This window comes from Zophobas morio, unplaced genomic scaffold (assembly GCF_036711695.1).
Source record: "Zophobas morio isolate AGI-343-1 ecotype UQ-CSIRO unplaced genomic scaffold, CSIRO_AGI_Zmor_V1 ptg000009l, whole genome shotgun sequence".
Classification (NCBI taxonomy): domain Eukaryota; kingdom Metazoa; phylum Arthropoda; class Insecta; order Coleoptera; family Tenebrionidae; genus Zophobas; species Zophobas morio.
In genome coordinates this window covers 10,495,904-10,515,919 of record NW_026972114.1, presented here as the reverse complement: position 1 = coordinate 10,515,919, position 20,016 = coordinate 10,495,904, and the positions used below count along the sequence as shown (strand labels likewise).

The window sequence follows — 20,016 nt, the reverse complement described above, 5'->3', positions numbered from 1 at the left end:
ATAATATTATCTGTATTTCTGGAGCGAACAACGATGAACATTATTTGAGTAACATCAACCAACTAAATTAAAAACAATGAAATTGTATACACCTTTTCTTAAATTTTTATTTATAAAGACTGTAACCAACATACTTTTCAAAACACTTTCTACACAGACTTACTATAAGAGTATGACCTAGTCTAAATTTGCCTATATAGTAATATATTCTTTAGCTGATAGAAATCTGTTTCTAAAGACATATCCGTGAACAAATATTGGTCGTAAAATTTTTCGAATTTACATCCATTAAGTAAAAACATTCACGTCGAACGAATAAAATTTTTTGTACTTGTGAAAACCACAAAGAAAACAGGAGTATTAATAAACAAAAGATCAAAAAAAAAAAGAAGAAAACAAGCTTCTTACATTATCGAGCACCAACGTCTCTCTCCATCTTTAACTTCGTGCATTTGCGAATTGATACCGTCTTCCTCCAACAAACACTTCTCATCTTTGTACCCCGTCAATTTGGGGGTACTCGACGGTATATCGCCCCGAAACGTGTTCCGAATGCTCGCCAGCGGGCTCGTAAACCTCGTGAAAAATCCAGGTGAATCACTTTTAAACCGCTTGATGAACTCCTCCTCTCCCTCACTGTTCTTTCGTTTAATCCCCACCGCCGACACCCTCTCCACGGAATTCCGACTTGGATACGCCCCCACAAAATCGCCCTTCTCCAAGTTCGTCATCAGCAGTCTTTTTCGGTAATCGTCACTGATCGGCCTGATCGTCCTTCTCGTCGACAAGCGCCTCAACGTCTCACCGAACGACTTATTTTTCGCCTCCTGTAGAAAACTGTTCGTCTCGAAATTCGACTCCGTGTAGCTCAGCCGCGTCGAGTCCCCGCCCACCTGCACCTTCGTCGAAACGTTCTCCGAGCACGACTCGAACGTCACGTTTAGCTCCTCCCGTGGCTCCTCCCCGTCGCGCGAGTCTTCGGGCGTGTCCTCGTCCATTTTGGGCGTGTCCTCGTCTATTTTGGGCAGGTCTTCTTCGCCTTTTGGCGTTTTCGGCGTGGGAATGTTCCTCGTCAAAGAGCGCCGCGTTTTGCAACGACTCAAGACTGGCGATTCTCTCCCGGATTCCAAGTCGGAGTTTTCTTCGAATACCAGTTCTGGGTCAGGCTCGTCCGTGACGACTAGCGGGTCCATTTTTTCTTCGAGGGAGATGTCCATGTCTTCGGTTTCGGTGCCGTTGGTGATTTTTTCTTCTGGTGGTTCGGGGCTTTTTTGTGTCTCGTTTTCGGTTACTTCTTTCTGGAGTTCAGGTGGAGTTTCTTCGGGTGGTGGGGTGGGTCCTTGGGCTTTGGCTTCTTCGAGGCTTGGTGGAGATTCTTCGGTTCCGTTTGGTTTGGGGGTGGGGGCTTTGGCTGTTGAGTCCTCATCGTTGGTTTGTCGACGGGCTCGACGAGTGGATTTTTGGCTCATTTTTGTCTAGAAGTTGGAGACATTTTTTAACGTGTGTAGAGGTAAGGGAAGTGCAGGTTTGTGATTTCTAAATAATGGAAGGTGCACAAACACTACAAACACGCTACAGAGTCACTGGGAAAATGAAGGCGGATTAGTCAAGGGATAATTGAGAAAAAGCAAAAACTACAGGTACACTACGTATATACATAATTTATGGAAATACAAATTCTTTAATATTATAGTACTGCGCTGTAACTTTAATAATCAAAGGCTTATCAACTGAAGTTAAATTATCCCACCGCAAATTATGGTTGATAATAATGATAAGCGAGAAATTCTTTAAGTAAGTGAGGTGAACTGAATTTACACTATTTTTAAAAACAGCCCAATCTTTGTCGGATTCTCATCATAGACAGGGTGAAATTTATATTATGCTAGTTCCAAAAGTGACACTGACTCATCCCCGACATTTTTTCTGCGAGCGACAAAGAATAGGTGAAAACATTGTGTGACATCCCTGAAAATTTACACTGTCTTGTCTTTAAACATTCATCGGGTCTGCTATATGCATAGCCAGTAATCAGAAATTTTAATATTTCATTTCGCGTCGAAGACACAGCAAAACGCGGGTCAAGAAAACTATTCGTGGTCAATAATTAACCCATAAATCCAGACTTTTATGAAAAATAATATAATATACTTTTGTGCCTATGAAATCCAAAATTTTCTTTTGAATTGAAACATTCAAATGATATTATTTTATAGAAAGAAATTGTTGTCATTTATTTCCCAAAAAAAAAATTAATTAATTAAAAGCTCCAGTTTTTAAAAATATGGATCATGAAACCACAAATAGAGGAGCATGTCACACTATAAATCAAAAGAAATTTACTTAACAAAATTTTGAAATGACATCAAGGGAACAGATGAATAACAACATTAAAGAGTGTGCAAAATTTCTGAACAATCACTTTCGAGCTTTCGAAATTAAATTTCAAAAGTTGTACAGTTTTATTTATTTATTTTTTCAAAAACTTGCATGCATAAGGTTAAAAATATAAATCAATTAATAATAATCATCGATGCAGAACCATATTATTTTGCACATGTTAAAGAGGATTTACTCATTAAAATTTTCAGATAACGTTATAAAATTTTTGGTTTGTGTTTCATCCATGCGATATTTTTAAAATACATTTAAAATTTATTAAATTCATACAAATCAGTTGAACAGTTTCGGAAATTATAAAAGAAAGACCTACTTTTTCATAATCTAGGAGCTACGTAAGATGGAAGAAACATTAAATTAGCCATTCACCAAATGAAGTAACAATTGATGATATTATCACAAAATTTTAAGTATTATTTATTCCAAAACGGCGAATTTAATTTTTATGAAATTATGGCAACACACGAACGTTACCGTAACCTCATTTGACATACACTTATTAAAACTTTTATGACTTAAGCGGCTTAAGCCAAAGCACCCTTATAATTCAAACTGGCTATTGTAAGTTGTGTGGATGTGGACCCGAACCGGAAGATTATTACTGTCCATTGTTGGCATAATGTAGCTGTGAACTGAGTTAAGTAATAAAAATAGCCAGTTTGACTTATAAGGGTGGTTTGGCTTAAGCCGCTTAAATCATAAAAGTTTTAACAGGTGTATGTCAAATAAGGTTACTTTACTCTTGTATAGTTTCCCCATTGTGTAAAAGTTAACTTCAGTAGTAATCTATTGTTAAGGAAAATAACTTTTACATATCATAAAACCGAATTAGAACTCCAATAAAAAGTCTCTGGATACGAACAAACATTATTTTGTTACAATCTTTGAAGATGCCTTTTATAACTACCTTGTGTCTTACCCTGATGTTAAACATACAGGATGTCTCATCTCATATAATCTATTAGTTTACTTCGAAACTACTGTATATGTAAAAAACAAATGTCATGGAATATCTACAAAAAAACATTCAGGAAGATATTCCACGATTTTTAAAAATATAATTTTCTAAGTACAACAGAACTGCTGCCATTATATTAATATTATACTCATTAAACACTTTTAAACAAAATATGCAGAAAAATGATGAGAAAAATTTACATTTTTTTTGATAAACAAATAGATTACACGAACTGAACTGTAATGAGCACAACTTACGTGATTTGTTGAAAACTGTATTTGAATTATTTAGATATTTATACAAAACGATTCCGTTTATTAGCAATAATTATTATTAAATACTATACTACTATAAACTATACATAAAGTAGCAGACAAAACTTGGCGCCAAAATGGATTCGATGACAAATATAATGTGAATTTGAATTTCATTTGACTTTTAGAAGTGACTCTATGGTATTGACTTAAATTTTTGCCACCTTTGATTGTGACTAAACCCACGTCTATACAGTTTATAATATACGAATCTCCTGAAAATTTTGAAGCAAATGACATTTCTGTGTCGTAGAATTTTGTCTGCGACTTTACAAAACTCAAAAAAAACAGCCTCATCAATGAATTAACTCGAAGGCTATTTCCAATCACTTATACTAAGTATGTAATTATAAGCTTGTCAACTGTCACTACAGTGAGGCATAAAAGCAAAAAATAATACTTAACAAATGATTTAACCACTTGTACTTGACAAATTCCTGCAAACACCACGCTTTCTACGCATAAACATTAAGTGGACCAATCAAAACATTCTGAGCATGCGCACTACTCCGTAATGATCACCTCTGAATGGTAGGTATCACAGTAATAAACACGTTCGATTTTTAACGCGATTTTAATTTAATTTTCAAAAAAATTTAATAAAAATTTGACAAGAAACTAGTAGAGATTTGGCCGTAATATTCAGCTACTTTGGATGAAAGTTTCAAAACGTTATATTAACAAGGGGAAACGTGACTTATTTGTTCTGAAGAAAATTACAATTTTGTGTTGTGAAAGCATTAATTAAACTATTTTATTGACCACAATTGCTTAAGTCCTAATTCTTTAAACCTCCCGAAGAAACCACAAAATCTGATGTATATAATTTTTGATCTAAAACCTACAGTGTTTCTAAAATTTAGTTTCTTTGCAGAACTACTATTTATTGAACTGAACTATAAGTTCAGTGTAAACACCGTAAATTTATTCGCATTTTTTAGAACAATGATATTTGTTAACGAGCACAATAACACCCGAAACAAAAACTTTTTTATTGACGACGTTCACATGTTTTGAAGACCTAGTTTTCATTAACACATAAATGATAAGATTTTCCACCTATGATAATCCATTTTTAATGCAGACGCGTGTTTACTTTTCGTATGTAAACATTCTTGGCTGTAGCATCCTCTACGCCACTGGCATCCGCTATTTGCCTCCAACTTTTCCAAGATTAATGCCCGTTTGCACCAGTTCTGGTTAAATGTGGCCGTTTGCTAACCACCGTTAAAGTTAACCATAGGGCTAAACAAGACTTGCTTTGCACCGCGCGTTACAAGACCCAATGTTAACTAACCAAAGGTTAATACACGCGTTGTTTGGCAACGTCGCAAATTTGAGGGTATTTGATGATAGCCGTTGGTAGCATTGGTGTGCGCACATGGTTTTGTGTACCAAACAGAGACTTTAATTAAAGTCGCTGGTACCAAAGAGGTTAGAGACAGCTGAATCTGCTGTTTACTCTTCGTTCAGTGAGTACATTTTAGCGCATCAAACGAAAGCGACTCTTGATTACTTATTACCTTGTTACTAGTGATGTAAGTATTGTTGCTTTAATTGCAGTCAGTTTTTTAAGTTATGGAAGGCAGAGGAAAAAAAAGGATGCGTGCACCAAACTTTTCCATTGACGAAAAGTTGCGAATTTTATACGTTATAGAAAAGTATAAGGATGTGGTTGAGAACAAAAAAACCGACGCTCTAACGTGGCAAGAAAAAAATGCAGCGTGGACTAAAATTACTGCTGAGGTAAACTCAAATGGTAGTGTACCTCGCACAGTGGAAAATATTAAAGGTTTCTTTGAAAACCAAAAAAGAAGTACTAATAAAAAAGCTGCAGTTGAAAAAAGGCAGTTGAGACGAACCGGGGGAGGCAGCACAACTGCTATTGTAGATGATCCCACATTTGGGATCACTATGGAAATTTTAAATAAAAAAAATATTTATGGATTACAAAACCTTTATGATGGAGATGGCGACGATTTAGATCCTGGCAATTCAAAAGTAAGAATAAAGTTATTTATGTGGTGGTGTACAATAAATATATAAAAATATACATATTGTAGGTTGATGAACAAACATTCCAAGGCGCAGCAAGTACTTGCGAAGAATACGAAGATACTTTACAGGGGCCCTCTATTAATTCAAAGGTAACGTTATAAAGCAAATATTGCAAAAATGTAAATGTTTACATTTTATACTTTTAGGTTGAAAACTCGACAGATTGGGGCAATTCATGCCCAGCCCAGTTGCAGGCTCCAATGAATCCCAAACTGGCGGCACTCATTGACAGGCAAACACAAAAACAAATTGAAGTCCCTGCAACTCCGTCAACGTCAACTTCATTTACTAATAAAAAAGTAAGTTGTAGTTTTTCTTTTATTAAAATTTAACAATTATGCACATTACAGCAAGAAAATACATCACACTCAAGGAGAAGACCATCTTTGCACTCTTCAACAAATGTGGCCAGAAAATATGAAGAAGTGGCAGAAAAGAAAAAAACATTATATGATATTCAAATTTCCATTTTTCGAAAATTTCAAGAGCAGCAGGAGGAAATGGCTCGTAACTATCAGCATGATTTAGAAGAGAGAAGAAAACATGACGAAAAGATTCGTTCTCTACAAATTCAAAAAGAAGTGTTGGACATTGAAATAAAAAAGGCCCAATTAATAGCTCTACGGAAAGGGATAGAAAATGAATAACATTATTAGTGTTATTAATATTGTATTTTATAAGTATTAATGCTAACAAAATGCTAACTATAAATTAATTCATAAATTTCCAAAATAATTTTGAATCAGAAAATCCCTCGTTCCATCCACATGCCTTCGGTTCCTAATATCCCCAGGTGCAACTATTTGCCCATCCTGGATTAGCCTTTCTAGCTGCTCTTCATTAACCAATTCAGGAAGAGGTGGAGGCACATTATCATTGTGGCGGAGTGCCAAATTATGTAAGACACTTGCAGCTACAATGATAATTAAACATGTGTCAACTTTTAGCCTACACCCATAAGCTAGTATAGGGAATCTTCTCTTTAAAACGCCAAAACATCTTTCGATAACATTCCTAGTCCTAATGTGGCTTTCATTATATAACTGCTCTGGAGGTGTTCTCGGATTTAATAGGGGTGTCACTAAATACTTCCCATTTGCATAGCCACTGTCACCTAAAAATGTTATAAATAAATTTGAAGGTAAAAAAGTAATAGGTCTTATATTTTACCAAGAAGTAGACAATTAGGATATACATTGTCCTCAAAATCATCTTTAATACGGCTATGGTTAAAAATATTAGAATCATGGGCAGACCCTGGCCATCGAGCAACAACATTCATTATTTTCAAATTGGCATCACAAATCACTTGAGTGTTGATAGAAAAGTACTGTTTTCTATTGCGATATATTTCTCCATCAACTCCACCTAAAATTTACAAATAACTGAAAATTTCAATAAAATATATGAAAAACATTACCGGGAGATTGAATTTTTACGTGGGTACAATCAATGGCCCCTACAACTTTTGGAAATCCGCTAATAGAAAAAAAGTTCCGTTGATTTTCACTCATTTCGTCATTTGTACTAGGAAATTTTATATGTTGTCGATACAATCTTGCAATTGCTTCGGAAACTCTTTTCACAATTCGTGACACTGTCGACAAATGCATCCCCATAAAATCAGCTATGTTCTGAAGGTGTCCTCCTGTCGAAAACACTCGCAAACACGTCAAAATCTGATTCATGGGCGAAACAGCATTATTCCTAAAAGCAAATTCGATTGTTGTTTTGGTAACAAATATTTTTACATAGGTAATATCCTTACATATCAGATGGGAATTCCAATTCACGTTCAATCGATATTAATAGATCGAGAACACACGCTCTGGACAGTCGAAATCGACGACGAAAAGCTGCATCGTCCAGAGTATCAAAGTGGTTATGACGCGTATAAAGTTGTCGAGGCAAACCATTGAAGATGAAGTCGAGTACTTCAACATCCTCCACATCCTCCTCATCCTCATTAATTCTTATTTCAATTTCCATCATTTTTCTTTTTTTCTACACAACGATATGGCTCACACACCAAAGACGCCACTTGCCACACTTGTAAGATATATTTAATGAGAGCTGCACAGCTGATCACGCGCCGCCATCTTTACAAATAGTGTCTGTTAACTTAACCACCGCTTAACCACCACCCAATCTGCCGATTAAATTTGGTCGCCGTTAGTTCGAGTTAACTTACGGTTAGTACGCGGTGCAACGAAATTAACAAAATAACGGCCGGTTAAATTTTAACCAGAACTGGTGCAAACGGCCATAAAAAAATCACGCCGCTGGCGATAAGCAATCTAATTGCGCGAAGAACCGTTAATTATAGAAAACGCCATTATGTAACAGGAAGATAAAAATACAAAGTTTCGTGTATGACATCGAGTAACTGTGGACAAGGTTGAATGCTTCTTGCCCTTTATTTCGCTCCAATAACAACAACACAACGAGGGAGTGTCTACATACAGCACAAGCAATTATATAGGAGATAAGTATTGAGTTGGATGGAATGATGGAATGTAGAGCGGATTTCTTGGACTCCTAAGTACAAACATTCCACTCAATGAACAACCAGACAACAATTTTCATTCTGGCAACACCACGGCAATCAATTTAAATGATAAAATTACCACAATAATTGCACTTGATCCAAGTGGCCTACAAACCTTCTGTGAAAATTGTCGCCCACAAACACAAAACTGGCACCCACAAAACGGTTAATTATAGATAAAAATGTGAAAATTCTTACCTTTTTATGTGTTTTTCATTCAAAAATAACCCGGCAAACACGCAGCGTCGTTCCACAACACAAACGGTTTTTTAAATGACAAGAAAATGGCCGCGGGTTCTGCATTACCGACACAAATGTCAATGCTTTCGTCAAGGACGGAGCAAAGTGAGGTTATATTGACAGAATTAGAAGGTGGTTAGAAGAGCCCGAGGGTGTGTAGACTCAGACAGACGAAACAAAATGCCTCCGTGTTCGACAAAGTGTGGCAAAAATGCAATACTCAAAGTAAGACAGACACGCACGACCACAAAGTACTAATTATTATGTTTTAGAGACCCAAAACCGGTGACGTACTCTGTAAAGAATGTTTCTTCGAGGCATTTGAAAACGAAATTCATTTCACGATTACGAGGGCCAAGCTTTTCAAGCCGAACAGTAAAGTGGCTATTGCGGCATCGGGAGGGAAAGACTCTACAGTTCTGGCTTATGTCCTCAAGCTCTTAAACCAAAAGTACGACTATAAATTGGATTTAACACTTTTATCAATCGATGAGGGTATTACAGGGTACAGAGACGACAGTTTAGAAACGGTAAAGCAAAATCGTGATGACTATGAAATGCCTCTTAAAATTATGTCATATAAAGACTTGTATGGATGGACTATGGATGAAATTGTTGCAGAGGTAGGTATAAAGCACATACAGACATTACTTAAAAGTTTGATAGATAGGGCGAAAAAACAACTGTACTTTCTGCGGAGTTTTTCGACGTCAAGCTCTAGATCGAGGGGCTGTGCTTTTAAAAGTTGACTATCTAGCAACTGGTCACAATGCTGATGACATTGCAGAAACTGTCCTCATGAATATATTAAGAGGTGATTTGGCACGTTTGAGTCGTTGTAGTGCTATTATAACTGTATGTATAACCCACTTGTCTGTGTTTTGGTTTAAATGTAGAAATTCCAGGACAGCGGTGATGGTATCCCAAGAGTTAAGCCTTTAAAATATACCTATGAAAAGGAAATCGTTATGTATGCATACTTTCGAAAGTTGGTCTACTTCTCCACCGAATGTGTCTTTGCTCCTAATGCATACAGAGGGCATGCCCGTGTCCTTCTAAAAGACTTGGAAAAAATTGATCCCTCTGTCATTATGAATATTATACAATCAGGCGAATCTCTGAAAATTAACGAAAGCGCAAATATGCCCACTTTAAGGAAGTGTACTAGATGTGGGTATGTCTCTTCACAGGAGGTGTGCAAAGCGTGTGTTTTGTTGGAAGGTTTGAACAAAGGATTGCCCAAGCTAGGGATTGGCAAGTCAAGTAAAGTTAAAAAATTTATACAAGAGAAAAATTGTAAAACAGATTGTTTATGTAACAATAAATAACTAGGCGACGTAAGCCACTGATTTCTTTTCTATGGGGGCTCTACAGACTGGACAATTGCTTGAAATGTCAATAGAGCAGTCTTCACATAGGCAGACATGTCCGCAAGGTAATAAAATTATCTGAAAAGGAAGTGAAGACACGAATTTCTCAAACTTACAAACTTACCTCAATTGGATTACTTTTACAAACTACACAAATTTGATTATCTGGAAGATTCTGATCGCGCATTTGTCTCCTTCGTCTTCGCCTGGATTCGTCCAATTGTTGTTTCCGTCTATGTTCTTCTAATATCCTATCTTTATATTGCCAGTATTTCCTAATAATAAACCCTCCCAAAACTATTCCTATCGTACCAAATAGTATACATAAAAATTTATAATTTCTCTTGGAGTTATTCAGTTTCTTAATTAACGACGTCACTTGCATATTCGTCAAATAAAAAGGAGCCCCGTTGGACGGTGGTTGTAATTTTAAAATATTTGCATCCTGAGAGTATACCAACTCTCCTATTCCTGTAATAGTAGTTCCTTCTCTTAACATTTTTTCTGTCGATTGGACGCCCCTCTGTCTAATTCCTGCAAAAAAGCCCCAAATATGGTCCATCACGCTTGGCACTGTGGGATTAAAAACATCCGATATGACATCCATGTCTACAATAAAAAATATTACTTGTTGAACACTCAGAAACTAAGTTTTACCTAATACGTCAGCCGCCAATGGATCCGCCACCTCCACTTGTACCCCCTTACTAGTAAGCGCGAAAGGCATAACATTGTGCACTTCTTGCACAATACGCTCTGAATCGGACCAAAACCCTGTAGTGCTCCTTTGAATCACATGTTCTTTAATACGTAGCAGCTGTACCACCCCACTGACGTTGGGGTTGTTACTACTGATGATAGGTTTGCCTAAAGGTTTAACAGTGCCACGAATGGATACATAAGACAATTTCTTTTCCGGATGGGTGTCTACAATCTCCTTTAAGTCTTTATTAATGGCTAAGTATGGAGCCCCCTGGAATGCCAAGATGCTTATAGATGAAACAAAGACGGGGAATTACCTGGATCATCGCCATTGCATTTTTATTGCGGTAGTATTGTTTTACGCAGACTGCGAAGATCACGAGGTCAACACCTAGCGCTATGCCCTCCGTTAAATAATCCATGGCAACTTTGAACGTTCGGACGGAGATTTACACAGTTTGCATTACGAGGAAAGCACGAATTCAGTAGCAATCATCACCGATAAGGTTTATTTTGAATAAAATTTTGTGGTTAATTACTTACAATTTTTAGAGGTATGTTTGGTTGGCAACCTTGTGTCACAAAGTTTATTGTCGACGTTTTATTTTTGTTCATTACATTTTTGTGGAATTTTTTGTCGAAAAATGTACAAACAGTCACGTTAGATGCATTAAAAAATAATTGCGTGATTTTGAAATCTAATTTCTTTGAAAAGAAAATGAGAAAAGATGAGAATGGGGAATTTCGGTGTTGTTGGCACCGCGCACTGACATTCGCCAAACGTCAACATGGCGTGACACATACGCCGTAATGTTCATAATAAACCCTTGTTTATTTATATTTTCGCAAATATTAGTAGTTATTTAATGTCCCATTGTTCAAACACTTGTAAAGATGTCCCGTGCAAAGTCTCGCCAAAATGTGGAAATCTGTGGCGACTGCGGTGCCCCTGGTGAGTCACAAGCTCCACTTAAGCCTCATTAAAGACAATTTAATTACAGATGCGACATGGGCTTCAATAAATAAAGGGATATTATTATGTACGCAATGTTGTAGCATCCATAGGAGTCTAGGGAGACACATATCCCAAGTCAAATCTTTACAGAAAAGCAGTTGGCACCCCAATCAATTAGCTGTATGTTGTTAGCCCCTTAGTCTTACATTTTAGTTTAACGTACGTTGTAGATGGTGTGCACGTTAAACAACAACGGTGCCAACAACATCTGGGAACACTGTTTATTAGAAAATAATTCAAAATTAATGAAAAAGAAACCAAATCCCAAAGACCCAATCTCTCTTAAGAGCGATTTTATCAAAGCTAAGCACTTGCAGTGCATTTACACGTTTCGTGACAATGCCAACTATGATGAAGGTTTAGAAAATGAACTAGGCAAACAGTTACATGCCAGCGTTAGAACACCAAATTTAGAGATGTCTTTTCGACTTTTAGTGCAAGGGGCAGATCCTAATTATTTCCATGATGTATGTAAACCTTGTTTTTAAAATTTTTCCTTGAGTTTTATTTTCAGGAAAGAGGCACTACTCCCTTACATATTGCAGCTAAATCTGAACAAAAATTGCAAGTTGAATTGTTGTTAGTTTATGGTGCTGATCCTACATTCCCAGATGCTCATGGGAAAACGCCTATCGATTATGCAAAGTAAATAGATGATGTCATTTTTTTATAGTTTTGTTTATTAATCTTTATCTACGTTTTAGGAAAAATGTAAACAAAGATGTTCTGAACAGACTTATTGAGAGTCAATATGAGGTAACAGATGCTTTTATACAATATTTGACACATCGAAAACCAGATCATCAGAACGGGATACACTTTATCCTGCCTCAGGGGGGCTTTGAGTCCAATCCCAGTTCCTTAAGTAAGTTGCAGAAAATGAAAAACGCGCTCTTCGAACAATTGGTCATGGATGTATTTGACGAAATTGACAGGCGTGAGACAGAAGCAAGTAAGTAAAAATGTCAGGACATTTCTAGGGGATTTTAGTTTTATCAAATTTTAAATTAACCATTTCCAAAATATTGCCATATGTAATTTTTAACAAACAAATTGAAATTTTCAGCAGTGCCTTTAAAAAGAATGCTGATAAACTAATTATAATTTTACCAAACCAAACAATTTTTTATAAAAAAAAAATCTTTAATTAATTCCAATAAGCGACAAAGTGTTTGCTTCCATAGTAAGGATTTGAAAACAAGTGTGCGGCACAATTCTAATCACTTGACGTAGTAACAGTTTTTTACAGTATTGCCAGATCTATTAAGGATCATGTAGTTGTAATGAGTGAAACAAATATGACCTCAATGGTAATGGTTTATTTACGAATTTATAAATTAGTGTAATACTAGAACATCATTCAGTTTTGAAACTAATATTCTAATATGTTGTCATTATCATGCTAAAAGGAATAGGTCTAGTAAGTATTTTATCCTTATAATTAAAAAAAAAACCTGTTTTATAACATCTCAATTCTTCTAGTTTGGCTCAGTTGTGTGGACGCCATCGATCTCAACGTAGTTCCTTTCCTCCCAGTAGATTCCACCATGTCAAAACCTCGTAACCAAGGTCGTCAAAAACTAGCCCGTTTCTCAACCCCAGAACTAAAAAGTCTAGTTTTCGACATACTAATAGACACCCAGAGACGCCAGATGCTTGCAGAAAAAGGTAACAATCCACCAACTTGGCAACACTGTCTAATACCAATCTTAGGTCCGAACAAAACCCACTTGCGCGAATATTCACCAGTGTCAGACGACGATCCCTTATATGATGCTGTTGCACCAGACGAAGATTACGCAACGTTGCCAACCATACAAGAAACCGAAAAACCGCCAGAAACCCCAAACAGTAATGTCGAAGAGCTGACGAAACGACTACAGCAATCCGATAGCACCATTTCGGACCTAAAAGCCGAGGTACACCAGCTAAAGGCACACCTCGAGAGTTTGAAAACTGAAAATACGGAACTAAAAAGTCGACTCTCGCAGGTCAAAGTTACGGAAAACAGTATTAACGGGGACGATTTTTCGTCGTTGCAGATCATATCGGTGAGTTGTGTTTGACGTAGATGACCTTGAGTGAGTAGAAATGTTGTAGAATGGTGATACGGAGTTGAGGCAGAACAGGAAGAATCAGCGACCGTCGAGTATGTACGAAACGCGCGAAGGCTTGAAAACGCCCAATTGGCAGCTTTTAAAGAGTCAGATTAAACAAAACGACCAATCGCGGAATGCCACGCAGAGTCTGTATGGAAGCGCTCAAGATAAGCAAACCGTGTTCGAGTGTACGGAGTTGATAACGAGAAGCATTCAACAGTTGTGTAAAAGTTTGCAAGACAAAGATGACTGTGTCGCTAGTGGCGAGAAAGTGAAGTTTGCTGTTGCCAGGTTAGCCACCATCTTGCCGAAAGTGAGTGTTTGATTATAGAGGGCGCTCATTATTTTTATGTATTTATTTTTTTTATAGGAAGGTGAAGGGAAGAACATCAAGTTTATGTGTGATCTTTTACCCTTTCTTTTGACAGAGTGTTCCTCTTTGCAAAACGCCAATAAACAAGGCGATGTTGTTGCGGCTGACCATCATATTAATAAAATAAGAGAGGTGGCGTTCTATTTAGCTAAACACACGAAAGAGATAGTTACGAGGTATTCGTCGACGCAGTGATTCCATTTGTTATTCCCAAGTTAACAATTCCTATTTATTTAGTTCTTAACTGTACCTCATTTGTAACAGATGTCAAAGAGGGCGCCAAAGTAGTTGTTGGCGTTAGATTTGATTTATTTTTCTAAAAGTGATTAATCCAATTTTACTTGGAATGTGCAATTAAATTGTTTTAACGGTTTTTATTGACGAAGTGTGGTTAGGTAGCCGTCGGATGGACATATTATATACGTACATTTGACGGAGTTTAACCAATATATTACTCCTCTGATTGTTTTAAGTTTTAATTTAAAATTTTATTGTTTCATAGTTGATTGTTAGACTGATTTATCTCTCCTGTTTAATCCTAATTGACATTTCACTCTCACATCACTGTCCGGGCGATTATATTCCAAGTGATTGTCAATTACTTGTTTTATTTTGTATAAAATGACTGAAATATTATATTATAAAGACAGTAATGTATGTATACTAATGAGCTTTTATATAATCCAATAAATAATTCCCCTATTCAAACTTTAGCATTTCCACACCACTATGGCTAAATTCCCTCCAGAAAACATATAGAGAAGATTCGTACACTCAAACGAGATCTCAAAACCGAAACCCTCACCCACTACAACGTGAAAAGGGGGCCCGAATTTTTTATCCATTTCATCCTTGATCATTTTTGCCGCCGCCTCATTATTGGTCGAGTATTTCTCACAAGCGGTCACCACTAATTCCATCGCTTCTTGTTTCATTTCCTCGGGCATATCTGAGTGCTATTAATAAAATTAGACACCCCTCTAGCAAAATCGATAAGATGACTCACCCTTATCAGGGGGTAAGTGTGTATGATTTTTTTAGTTTCTTCTTGTTTCTCACGGCCTTCGCCATCACCCATTGTACCATTAATTGATAAAACTTAAAAGTATGCGAGTAAAGAGTTTAAAACTTTTTTAGTTAAAGAGAAGTGCGGATAGTTTACAGCAAAATTGTAAATTGGCGCCTGACGGAAAAGTGACAGAACCAAAGGGTAGGCAACCGAACGAAGCAAAATCACCAAAAACAGGTGTAACGTCATGTTTACAAAATAACACAAATTAGTTTTTAACATTTTAATTAAGTGTTGATGTTTTGACGATGTCTGGATTTAGTGGAGTTCTTCAGTTAACCGATTTAGACGACTTTATTACCCCGTCACAAGTAAGTGTTGAAATTGAACATAACCTCAACTCCTTTGACTCTTGTGTAGGAATGTATCAAACCTGTCCAAATCGCAAAAAGCAAAAGTGGCACGGGTGCCAAAATTACAATACAGGATGATGGATCATACCTCCAGACTGACAGGGTGCAATTATCTTTTACGTCTGATAAGTGATAATCCATATTCATTCATAAGCTTTGTAGGATGGCAGCACTCAAAAGCTTCAAAAAGTGGAAATTTCCCTTTCCGATTGTCTCGCCTGTTCCGGCTGTATAACCTCCGCTGAAAGCGTCTTAGTAACGCAACAGAGCCAAGAAGAAATTTTACGAGTTTTTGAAGAAAACAAACAGTTAAAAACCTCGGGGGCTGATGCTAAATTGATTGTAGTTTCCCTCTCCATACAACCAATTCTGTCAATAGCCAATCATTATGATCTCCCCGTCAATGAATGCGCCGCTAAACTTATAACGTACTTTAAGAATTTGGGGGCAGATATGGTTGTAGATATGACAATAGCTGAAGATTTTGCACTTTTGGAAAGTCAAAGAGAATTTGTTCGTAGGTTTAGATCAACTGAAATCGACGGAGTTAAAAATGTTTTGCCTATGTTGGCCTCAAGTTGTCCTGGGTGGGTTTGTTATGCTGAAAAAACCCACGGTAGTTATATTCTTCCATATATTTCTGTCACAAAATCGCCCCAACAGATTATGGGGTCCCTTATTAAACAATGGGTGGGGGGAAACTTAGGAGGACGGTCCATTTATCATGTCACACTTATGCCTTGTTATGATAAGAAACTAGAAGCTGCCAGGGAGGATTTTTTTAGTCAAGAAACGCAAAGTAGAGATGTGGATTGTGTAATAACTGCAAGTAAAACAGTTTTTGCTTTGTTAAATCGTGAATTGATTTTCTTTCTCTAGTTGAATTGCAACAAATGCTTGCTAAAGAAGATTGTAATTTGGAAAGTTTAGAAAAGTCGAATTTCTCGCAACCGTGGTTACTGAAAGAAAACACAGATGTTTCTCCTTGTCTTTCAAAGCACGTGGGATCAGGCTCTGGGGGTTATTGTGATCATATTTTCAAATATGCGGCTAAGGAGCTGTTTGGAGAAGAAGTAGAGAACTTGGAATATCATAATTTAAGGTAAAAATTGTTGTACTTTTTTCTTCAGCGTCAGTGTAAATATTTTGCAGAAACCCGGATTTCCGGGAAGTAATTTTGGAAAAAGAAGGAAAAATATTACTACGTTTTGCTATAGCGAATGGATTTAGAAACATTCAGAATTTAGTCCAAAAACTAAAAAGAGGAAAATCGCAGTATCACTATGTGGAAGTTATGGCGTGTCCTTCAGGTATTTTTTTCTTATTCATATCCACTTGCCATGACCAATAGAATGCTTCACTTAGTGATGGGGCGGGGCTTACACATAATTGACTTCGATTGCGCCAATGAAATCTTTCACTAGTATTTTTATATTTAATTACACTCATTTTTTTCTATATAGGTTGTTTAAACGGTGGTGCTCAAATCCGGCCTCGTGAAGGTACAGTCCTAAAAGAACTGACCCTGGAACTGGAAAATTTGTACTCTTCTCTCCCGGTAAAAACGCCAGAGGAAGATAAAGTGGTAAAGGAGTTATATGAAGGATGGCTAGGAGGTCTGGAAAGTGATAAATGTACGGCACTCCTGCATACGCAGTACCATGCCGTGGAAAAAACAACAAACGCCCTCAATATAAAATGGTAACAAGGTCTAATTTCCTCAATAAAATAATTTAATTATGTACACACTTCTTTTTTTAATAAAATTAGCAACGTCTATTCAGGAACATAAAATGCACGCAGTAACTGTCCAAAATGCTAGCCGTGCTACCATTTCAAACGAGACTGCCAACACAACATAATTCCAAATAAATTACGAACCTGTCATGATCTCAATAAATATAGCTAGAATTTCTTTATATAAAAATACTTAAAATAAAATATCACTTTTTTTGAGTCTTGACGTTTCAACAGATCTCTCAAGGTTCGTGCAACTTCACAAAACATTCGAGCGTCTTCGGTATTTGATTTTTATACGGAATTTGAAATTTACTAATAACGGTTGCGCACAAACATTTCAAATTGACATAATTCAAAATGTGGATGTCGACGTCTGACCTTTTGCCTACATCGATGATGTAATCTGACGGACAAACGCCCCTCGCGTTGGGCTGATCGATGTGACCTCCATATTGCAATAGCAATTTAATTAACTAGAAAAAGGAGGAGCTAGAGTACGCCCCGCCTACCGTATGACTTACCCAGTCGGAGTAGTTTTCTCGTTCCGTGGCGATATGTAAAGGGGTGGAGCCTTGTTCGTTCTTCGCGTTGACATGCGCACTACATTCTAGAAGAAATTTAATCACGCTAGGCTTGGGGAATATCACCTAGAAAATGGAGATAGAGTATAGAAGAAGAAACAAAAACGAATTTATTTACAATGGTGTCTTCGTCAACAAAGTAACTAGACCTGATCGTGTTGCATTTGGAGACGCACAAGTGTAAAAGCGAGTCTTCTGAAAGCACACTCCTTGGATCTAATCGGACTAAATTCGATATTAATTGAACAATAGTTTCGATTTGTTCGCTAGTTTTTGCCGTTTCTATCATTAAGTATATGAGATGGGTAACACACTTTAAAATTTTATCGAAAAAGTCGACTTGACGCTTGTACACAGGTCGTATAGTTAAAAGTTGCCTTATTTCTGGAACAAAAAAAACACACTACTCTGACTGTTTAAACTGAAAATTATACCTAAAATGTCTTTAGTTATCAATTTAAAGGTACACACTACGTCATGGAATCTCTGTTTTGCATCATCCTCGTTCTTGGGCACGGTTTTTTCATTATAATCGACCATTTGTCTGACTAGAGCTTGGGCAGTAAAACAGGTATCTGTGTACAAAATCGAGTCTTTTTCGACCCTAATCTCTAAAGCTCTTCTCCATAAATCAATGCACCTTTGGTATCTCAACATATCGGCATAGGCAGCCCCCCTGTACATTAATCGGAAGATCGTATCTTTGTGATGGGGACCTAAAATTCTCTCCGCCATAATAAGACTCTGTGTACGTATCAAATCTAAGTCTGTAGCAATATTATCTAGCTCTTCCATTGTTTCAAACTCTTTTTGGTATCTATAACCCTCTCTGGGTTCTCGAATGGGTTGCTTAGGTAACAAACCGTGATTCTGTCTACACAATAACCCTTTCCTCCAATGGTACAACGCTACCACTGCGTCACTATGCTCTTCGAGCAACGTGGCCCCCATTAATTCATGTGCGTTGGCGAGTTTCTCGTTCGTATAACAAATATTAGCAGTAAGGTAATCGAAAATGCGAATAGCCCCTTTGAGGCAGGCCATTTGGAGCGCGTCATCACCATAGCGTGACTTAGCATCATAATTAGCGCCGTTTTTTAGCAACAGTTTTGTGGTTTCTAACCTATAATTGAAAACGTTGTTTAGAGAAAATAGACACGAAATTGTATACCTGTGTTCTTGGATTGCATAATGCAGGGCTGTTTTGTTCTGGATATCCCTGGCATTCACATCAGCGCCGTGTTTTAGCAAGAAATCGCACAAGTGTGCGCTTTGCACCGAGTTTATAAGGCATGTGCCCCCGTTGTAATTCGGCCGGTTGATATCTGCACCATGTTCTACTAAATACTTGACTATTTCAAAATGCGTCATGAAACACGCTGATCGGACGGGGGTTGAGCCTGTATCGGACACTGCATTGATGTCTGCATTGTGCCTTAACAGAATTTCGACGACTGAGAGTTTACCAGAGACGGCAGCGCACCATAAAGGGGTAACGACGTGCGTTGATCTAAAAGGTACGTTTAGAACGAGGTGGTTTGCAGGAGGGACTCACCTGTCGTCTTGGACTTCATACAAACCACGTTGCTCAATGTCGGCTCCACACACGGAGATGAGGTACTCCACGATTTCAGTCTGGCCCTTTTTACACGCGAGGAACAAAGGGGAACAACCTACTTTAACACGATTTACGATTTCGCGACGGATATTCAAAGGGTACTTCTCCAGACGGTTTCGTAATGAATTGGAAAGGCGGGACCCTGGCACCGAATATTTACATGCTTCGAGGAGATCGTGGAAGATGTTGTTTTTGTCGTTGACGGGGTCCATTTTTGACGATTTCCACATTTTTGAGGAGTTATTAATTTTTTGAATGGTTGTTTTTATTTTTGACACTTTGACAGGTGATTGACACTCACATAGATACCAACTTACCAACTCTGTGACGTCAGAGTTTTTCAAATGTATACAACCCAATTTACACCTACTCGTATTTTTTTCTGTTTCAAGGTAATAAAAATATTTATGTTTGAAATAAAACTGCAGTGTTTGCATATTCTTAATATATTTTATAAATAATGGTATATTTACAGAATGAAATTAGAGACGGCTCTTCCTAGCCACACATGGAGGCAGTGATTCAAAAAACTAGTATGTAAAGGTTGTCTTAAGATAGGTTGTAATCATAAACATACA

General features: G+C 37.2%; 9 protein-coding genes across 9 annotated transcripts; 4 read left to right on the top strand and 5 right to left on the bottom strand.

Annotated features, from left to right (window-relative positions):
- Nucleotides 1–93: 93 nt before the first annotated feature.
- On the bottom strand, nt 94–8,577 carry LOC135125864 (uncharacterized). Its single transcript, XM_064051591.1, has 2 exons — nt 8,477–8,577; nt 94–1,475 (listed from the first exon to the last, which is right to left on the bottom strand). Exon 2 carries the CDS (start codon nt 1,467–1,469, stop codon nt 405–407), a length of 1,065 nt encoding a protein of 354 aa, XP_063907661.1. The 5' UTR covers nt 1,470–1,475; nt 8,477–8,577; the 3' UTR covers nt 94–404.
- Nucleotides 4,749–6,377, top strand: LOC135125868 (fibrinogen silencer-binding protein-like). The gene is made up of 4 exons (XM_064051594.1): nt 4,749–5,673; nt 5,736–5,819; nt 5,877–6,029; nt 6,081–6,377. Exons 1-4 carry the CDS (start codon nt 5,251–5,253, stop codon nt 6,375–6,377), a joined length of 957 nt encoding a protein of 318 aa, XP_063907664.1. The 5' UTR covers nt 4,749–5,250.
- On the bottom strand, nt 6,380–7,825 carry LOC135125863 (putative nuclease HARBI1). The gene is made up of 4 exons (XM_064051590.1): nt 7,499–7,825; nt 7,151–7,437; nt 6,901–7,098; nt 6,380–6,844 (listed from the first exon to the last, which is right to left on the bottom strand). Exons 1-4 carry the CDS (start codon nt 7,720–7,722, stop codon nt 6,447–6,449), a joined length of 1,107 nt encoding a protein of 368 aa, XP_063907660.1. The 5' UTR covers nt 7,723–7,825; the 3' UTR covers nt 6,380–6,446.
- A 26-nt stretch (nt 8,578–8,603) lies between the features above and the next one.
- LOC135125867 (cytoplasmic tRNA 2-thiolation protein 1) lies at nt 8,604–9,859 on the top strand. The gene is made up of 4 exons (XM_064051593.1): nt 8,604–8,743; nt 8,791–9,141; nt 9,185–9,373; nt 9,424–9,859. Exons 1-4 carry the CDS (start codon nt 8,699–8,701, stop codon nt 9,844–9,846), a joined length of 1,008 nt encoding a protein of 335 aa, XP_063907663.1. The 5' UTR covers nt 8,604–8,698; the 3' UTR covers nt 9,847–9,859.
- On the bottom strand, nt 9,783–11,299 carry LOC135125865 (mitochondrial E3 ubiquitin protein ligase 1-like). The gene is made up of 4 exons (XM_064051592.1): nt 10,908–11,299; nt 10,546–10,861; nt 10,013–10,497; nt 9,783–9,966 (listed from the first exon to the last, which is right to left on the bottom strand). The coding sequence occupies exons 1-4, from the start codon at nt 11,010–11,012 to the stop codon at nt 9,847–9,849; spliced, it is 1,026 nt and encodes a 341-aa protein (XP_063907662.1). The 5' UTR covers nt 11,013–11,299; the 3' UTR covers nt 9,783–9,846.
- A 42-nt stretch (nt 11,300–11,341) lies between these two features.
- LOC135125861 (ARF GTPase-activating protein Git) lies at nt 11,342–14,785 on the top strand. Its single transcript, XM_064051588.1, has 9 exons — nt 11,342–11,542; nt 11,592–11,725; nt 11,776–12,072; nt 12,120–12,250; nt 12,310–12,557; nt 13,088–13,273; nt 13,319–13,656; nt 13,706–14,017; nt 14,075–14,785. Exons 1-9 carry the CDS (start codon nt 11,485–11,487, stop codon nt 14,270–14,272), a joined length of 1,902 nt encoding a protein of 633 aa, XP_063907658.1. The 5' UTR covers nt 11,342–11,484; the 3' UTR covers nt 14,273–14,785.
- LOC135125869 (dynein axonemal light chain 4) lies at nt 14,425–15,270 on the bottom strand. The gene is made up of 2 exons (XM_064051595.1): nt 15,084–15,270; nt 14,425–15,033 (listed from the first exon to the last, which is right to left on the bottom strand). Exons 1-2 carry the CDS (start codon nt 15,153–15,155, stop codon nt 14,788–14,790), a joined length of 318 nt encoding a protein of 105 aa, XP_063907665.1. The 5' UTR covers nt 15,156–15,270; the 3' UTR covers nt 14,425–14,787.
- Nucleotides 15,271–15,283: 13 nt separating this feature from the next.
- LOC135125862 (probable cytosolic Fe-S cluster assembly factor GJ13047) lies at nt 15,284–17,243 on the top strand. The gene is made up of 6 exons (XM_064051589.1): nt 15,284–15,457; nt 15,507–15,602; nt 15,662–16,328; nt 16,379–16,601; nt 16,652–16,809; nt 16,963–17,243. Exons 1-6 carry the CDS (start codon nt 15,395–15,397, stop codon nt 17,202–17,204), a joined length of 1,449 nt encoding a protein of 482 aa, XP_063907659.1. The 5' UTR covers nt 15,284–15,394; the 3' UTR covers nt 17,205–17,243.
- On the bottom strand, nt 17,194–19,737 carry LOC135125860 (protein fem-1 homolog C). Its single transcript, XM_064051587.1, has 6 exons — nt 19,376–19,737; nt 18,992–19,330; nt 18,255–18,943; nt 17,939–18,204; nt 17,761–17,886; nt 17,194–17,712 (listed from the first exon to the last, which is right to left on the bottom strand). Exons 1-6 carry the CDS (start codon nt 19,666–19,668, stop codon nt 17,479–17,481), a joined length of 1,947 nt encoding a protein of 648 aa, XP_063907657.1. The 5' UTR covers nt 19,669–19,737; the 3' UTR covers nt 17,194–17,478.
- Between the last annotated feature and the right edge of the window lie 279 nt (nt 19,738–20,016).

Coding starts and splice junctions, on each gene's coding strand:
- LOC135125865 (XM_064051592.1), bottom strand. CDS start 11,012: ATGGATTATTTAACGGAGGGCATAGCGCTAGGTGTTGACCTCGTGATC. Junction 10,862..10,907: donor ATGCAATGGCGATGATCCAG/GTAATTCCCCGT, acceptor TTGGCATTCCAG/GGGGCTCCATACTTAGCCAT. Junction 9,967..10,012: donor GTAAAAGTAATCCAATTGAG/GTAAGTTTGTAA, acceptor CTTCCTTTTCAG/ATAATTTTATTACCTTGCGG.
- LOC135125864 (XM_064051591.1), bottom strand. CDS start 1,469: ATGAGCCAAAAATCCACTCGTCGAGCCCGTCGACAAACCAACGATGAG.
- LOC135125867 (XM_064051593.1), top strand. CDS start 8,699: ATGCCTCCGTGTTCGACAAAGTGTGGCAAAAATGCAATACTCAAA. Junction 9,142..9,184: donor TGGATGAAATTGTTGCAGAG/GTAGGTATAAAG, acceptor AAAGTTTGATAG/ATAGGGCGAAAAAACAACTG. Junction 9,374..9,423: donor GTTGTAGTGCTATTATAACT/GTATGTATAACC, acceptor TAGAAATTCCAG/GACAGCGGTGATGGTATCCC.
- LOC135125869 (XM_064051595.1), bottom strand. CDS start 15,155: ATGGGTGATGGCGAAGGCCGTGAGAAACAAGAAGAAACTAAAAAAATC. Junction 15,034..15,083: donor ACACTTACCCCCTGATAAGG/GTGAGTCATCTT, acceptor TTTTATTAATAG/CACTCAGATATGCCCGAGGA.
- LOC135125863 (XM_064051590.1), bottom strand. CDS start 7,722: ATGATGGAAATTGAAATAAGAATTAATGAGGATGAGGAGGATGTGGAG. Junction 7,099..7,150: donor CGTAAAAATTCAATCTCCCG/GTAATGTTTTTC, acceptor TGTAAATTTTAG/GTGGAGTTGATGGAGAAATA. Junction 6,845..6,900: donor TCCTAATTGTCTACTTCTTG/GTAAAATATAAG, acceptor TAACATTTTTAG/GTGACAGTGGCTATGCAAAT.
- LOC135125868 (XM_064051594.1), top strand. CDS start 5,251: ATGGAAGGCAGAGGAAAAAAAAGGATGCGTGCACCAAACTTTTCCATT. Junction 5,674..5,735: donor TAGATCCTGGCAATTCAAAA/GTAAGAATAAAG, acceptor TACATATTGTAG/GTTGATGAACAAACATTCCA. Junction 5,820..5,876: donor GGCCCTCTATTAATTCAAAG/GTAACGTTATAA, acceptor TTATACTTTTAG/GTTGAAAACTCGACAGATTG.
- LOC135125862 (XM_064051589.1), top strand. CDS start 15,395: ATGTCTGGATTTAGTGGAGTTCTTCAGTTAACCGATTTAGACGACTTT. Junction 15,458..15,506: donor ACTTTATTACCCCGTCACAA/GTAAGTGTTGAA, acceptor ACTCTTGTGTAG/GAATGTATCAAACCTGTCCA. Junction 16,602..16,651: donor TTGGAATATCATAATTTAAG/GTAAAAATTGTT, acceptor AATATTTTGCAG/AAACCCGGATTTCCGGGAAG.
- LOC135125861 (XM_064051588.1), top strand. CDS start 11,485: ATGTCCCGTGCAAAGTCTCGCCAAAATGTGGAAATCTGTGGCGACTGC. Junction 11,543..11,591: donor TGGCGACTGCGGTGCCCCTG/GTGAGTCACAAG, acceptor ATTTAATTACAG/ATGCGACATGGGCTTCAATA. Junction 12,251..12,309: donor ACGCCTATCGATTATGCAAA/GTAAATAGATGA, acceptor TCTACGTTTTAG/GAAAAATGTAAACAAAGATG.
- LOC135125860 (XM_064051587.1), bottom strand. CDS start 19,668: ATGTGGAAATCGTCAAAAATGGACCCCGTCAACGACAAAAACAACATC. Junction 19,331..19,375: donor TATGAAGTCCAAGACGACAG/GTGAGTCCCTCC, acceptor CGTACCTTTTAG/ATCAACGCACGTCGTTACCC. Junction 18,205..18,254: donor GATAACTAAAGACATTTTAG/GTATAATTTTCA, acceptor TTTTTGTTCCAG/AAATAAGGCAACTTTTAACT.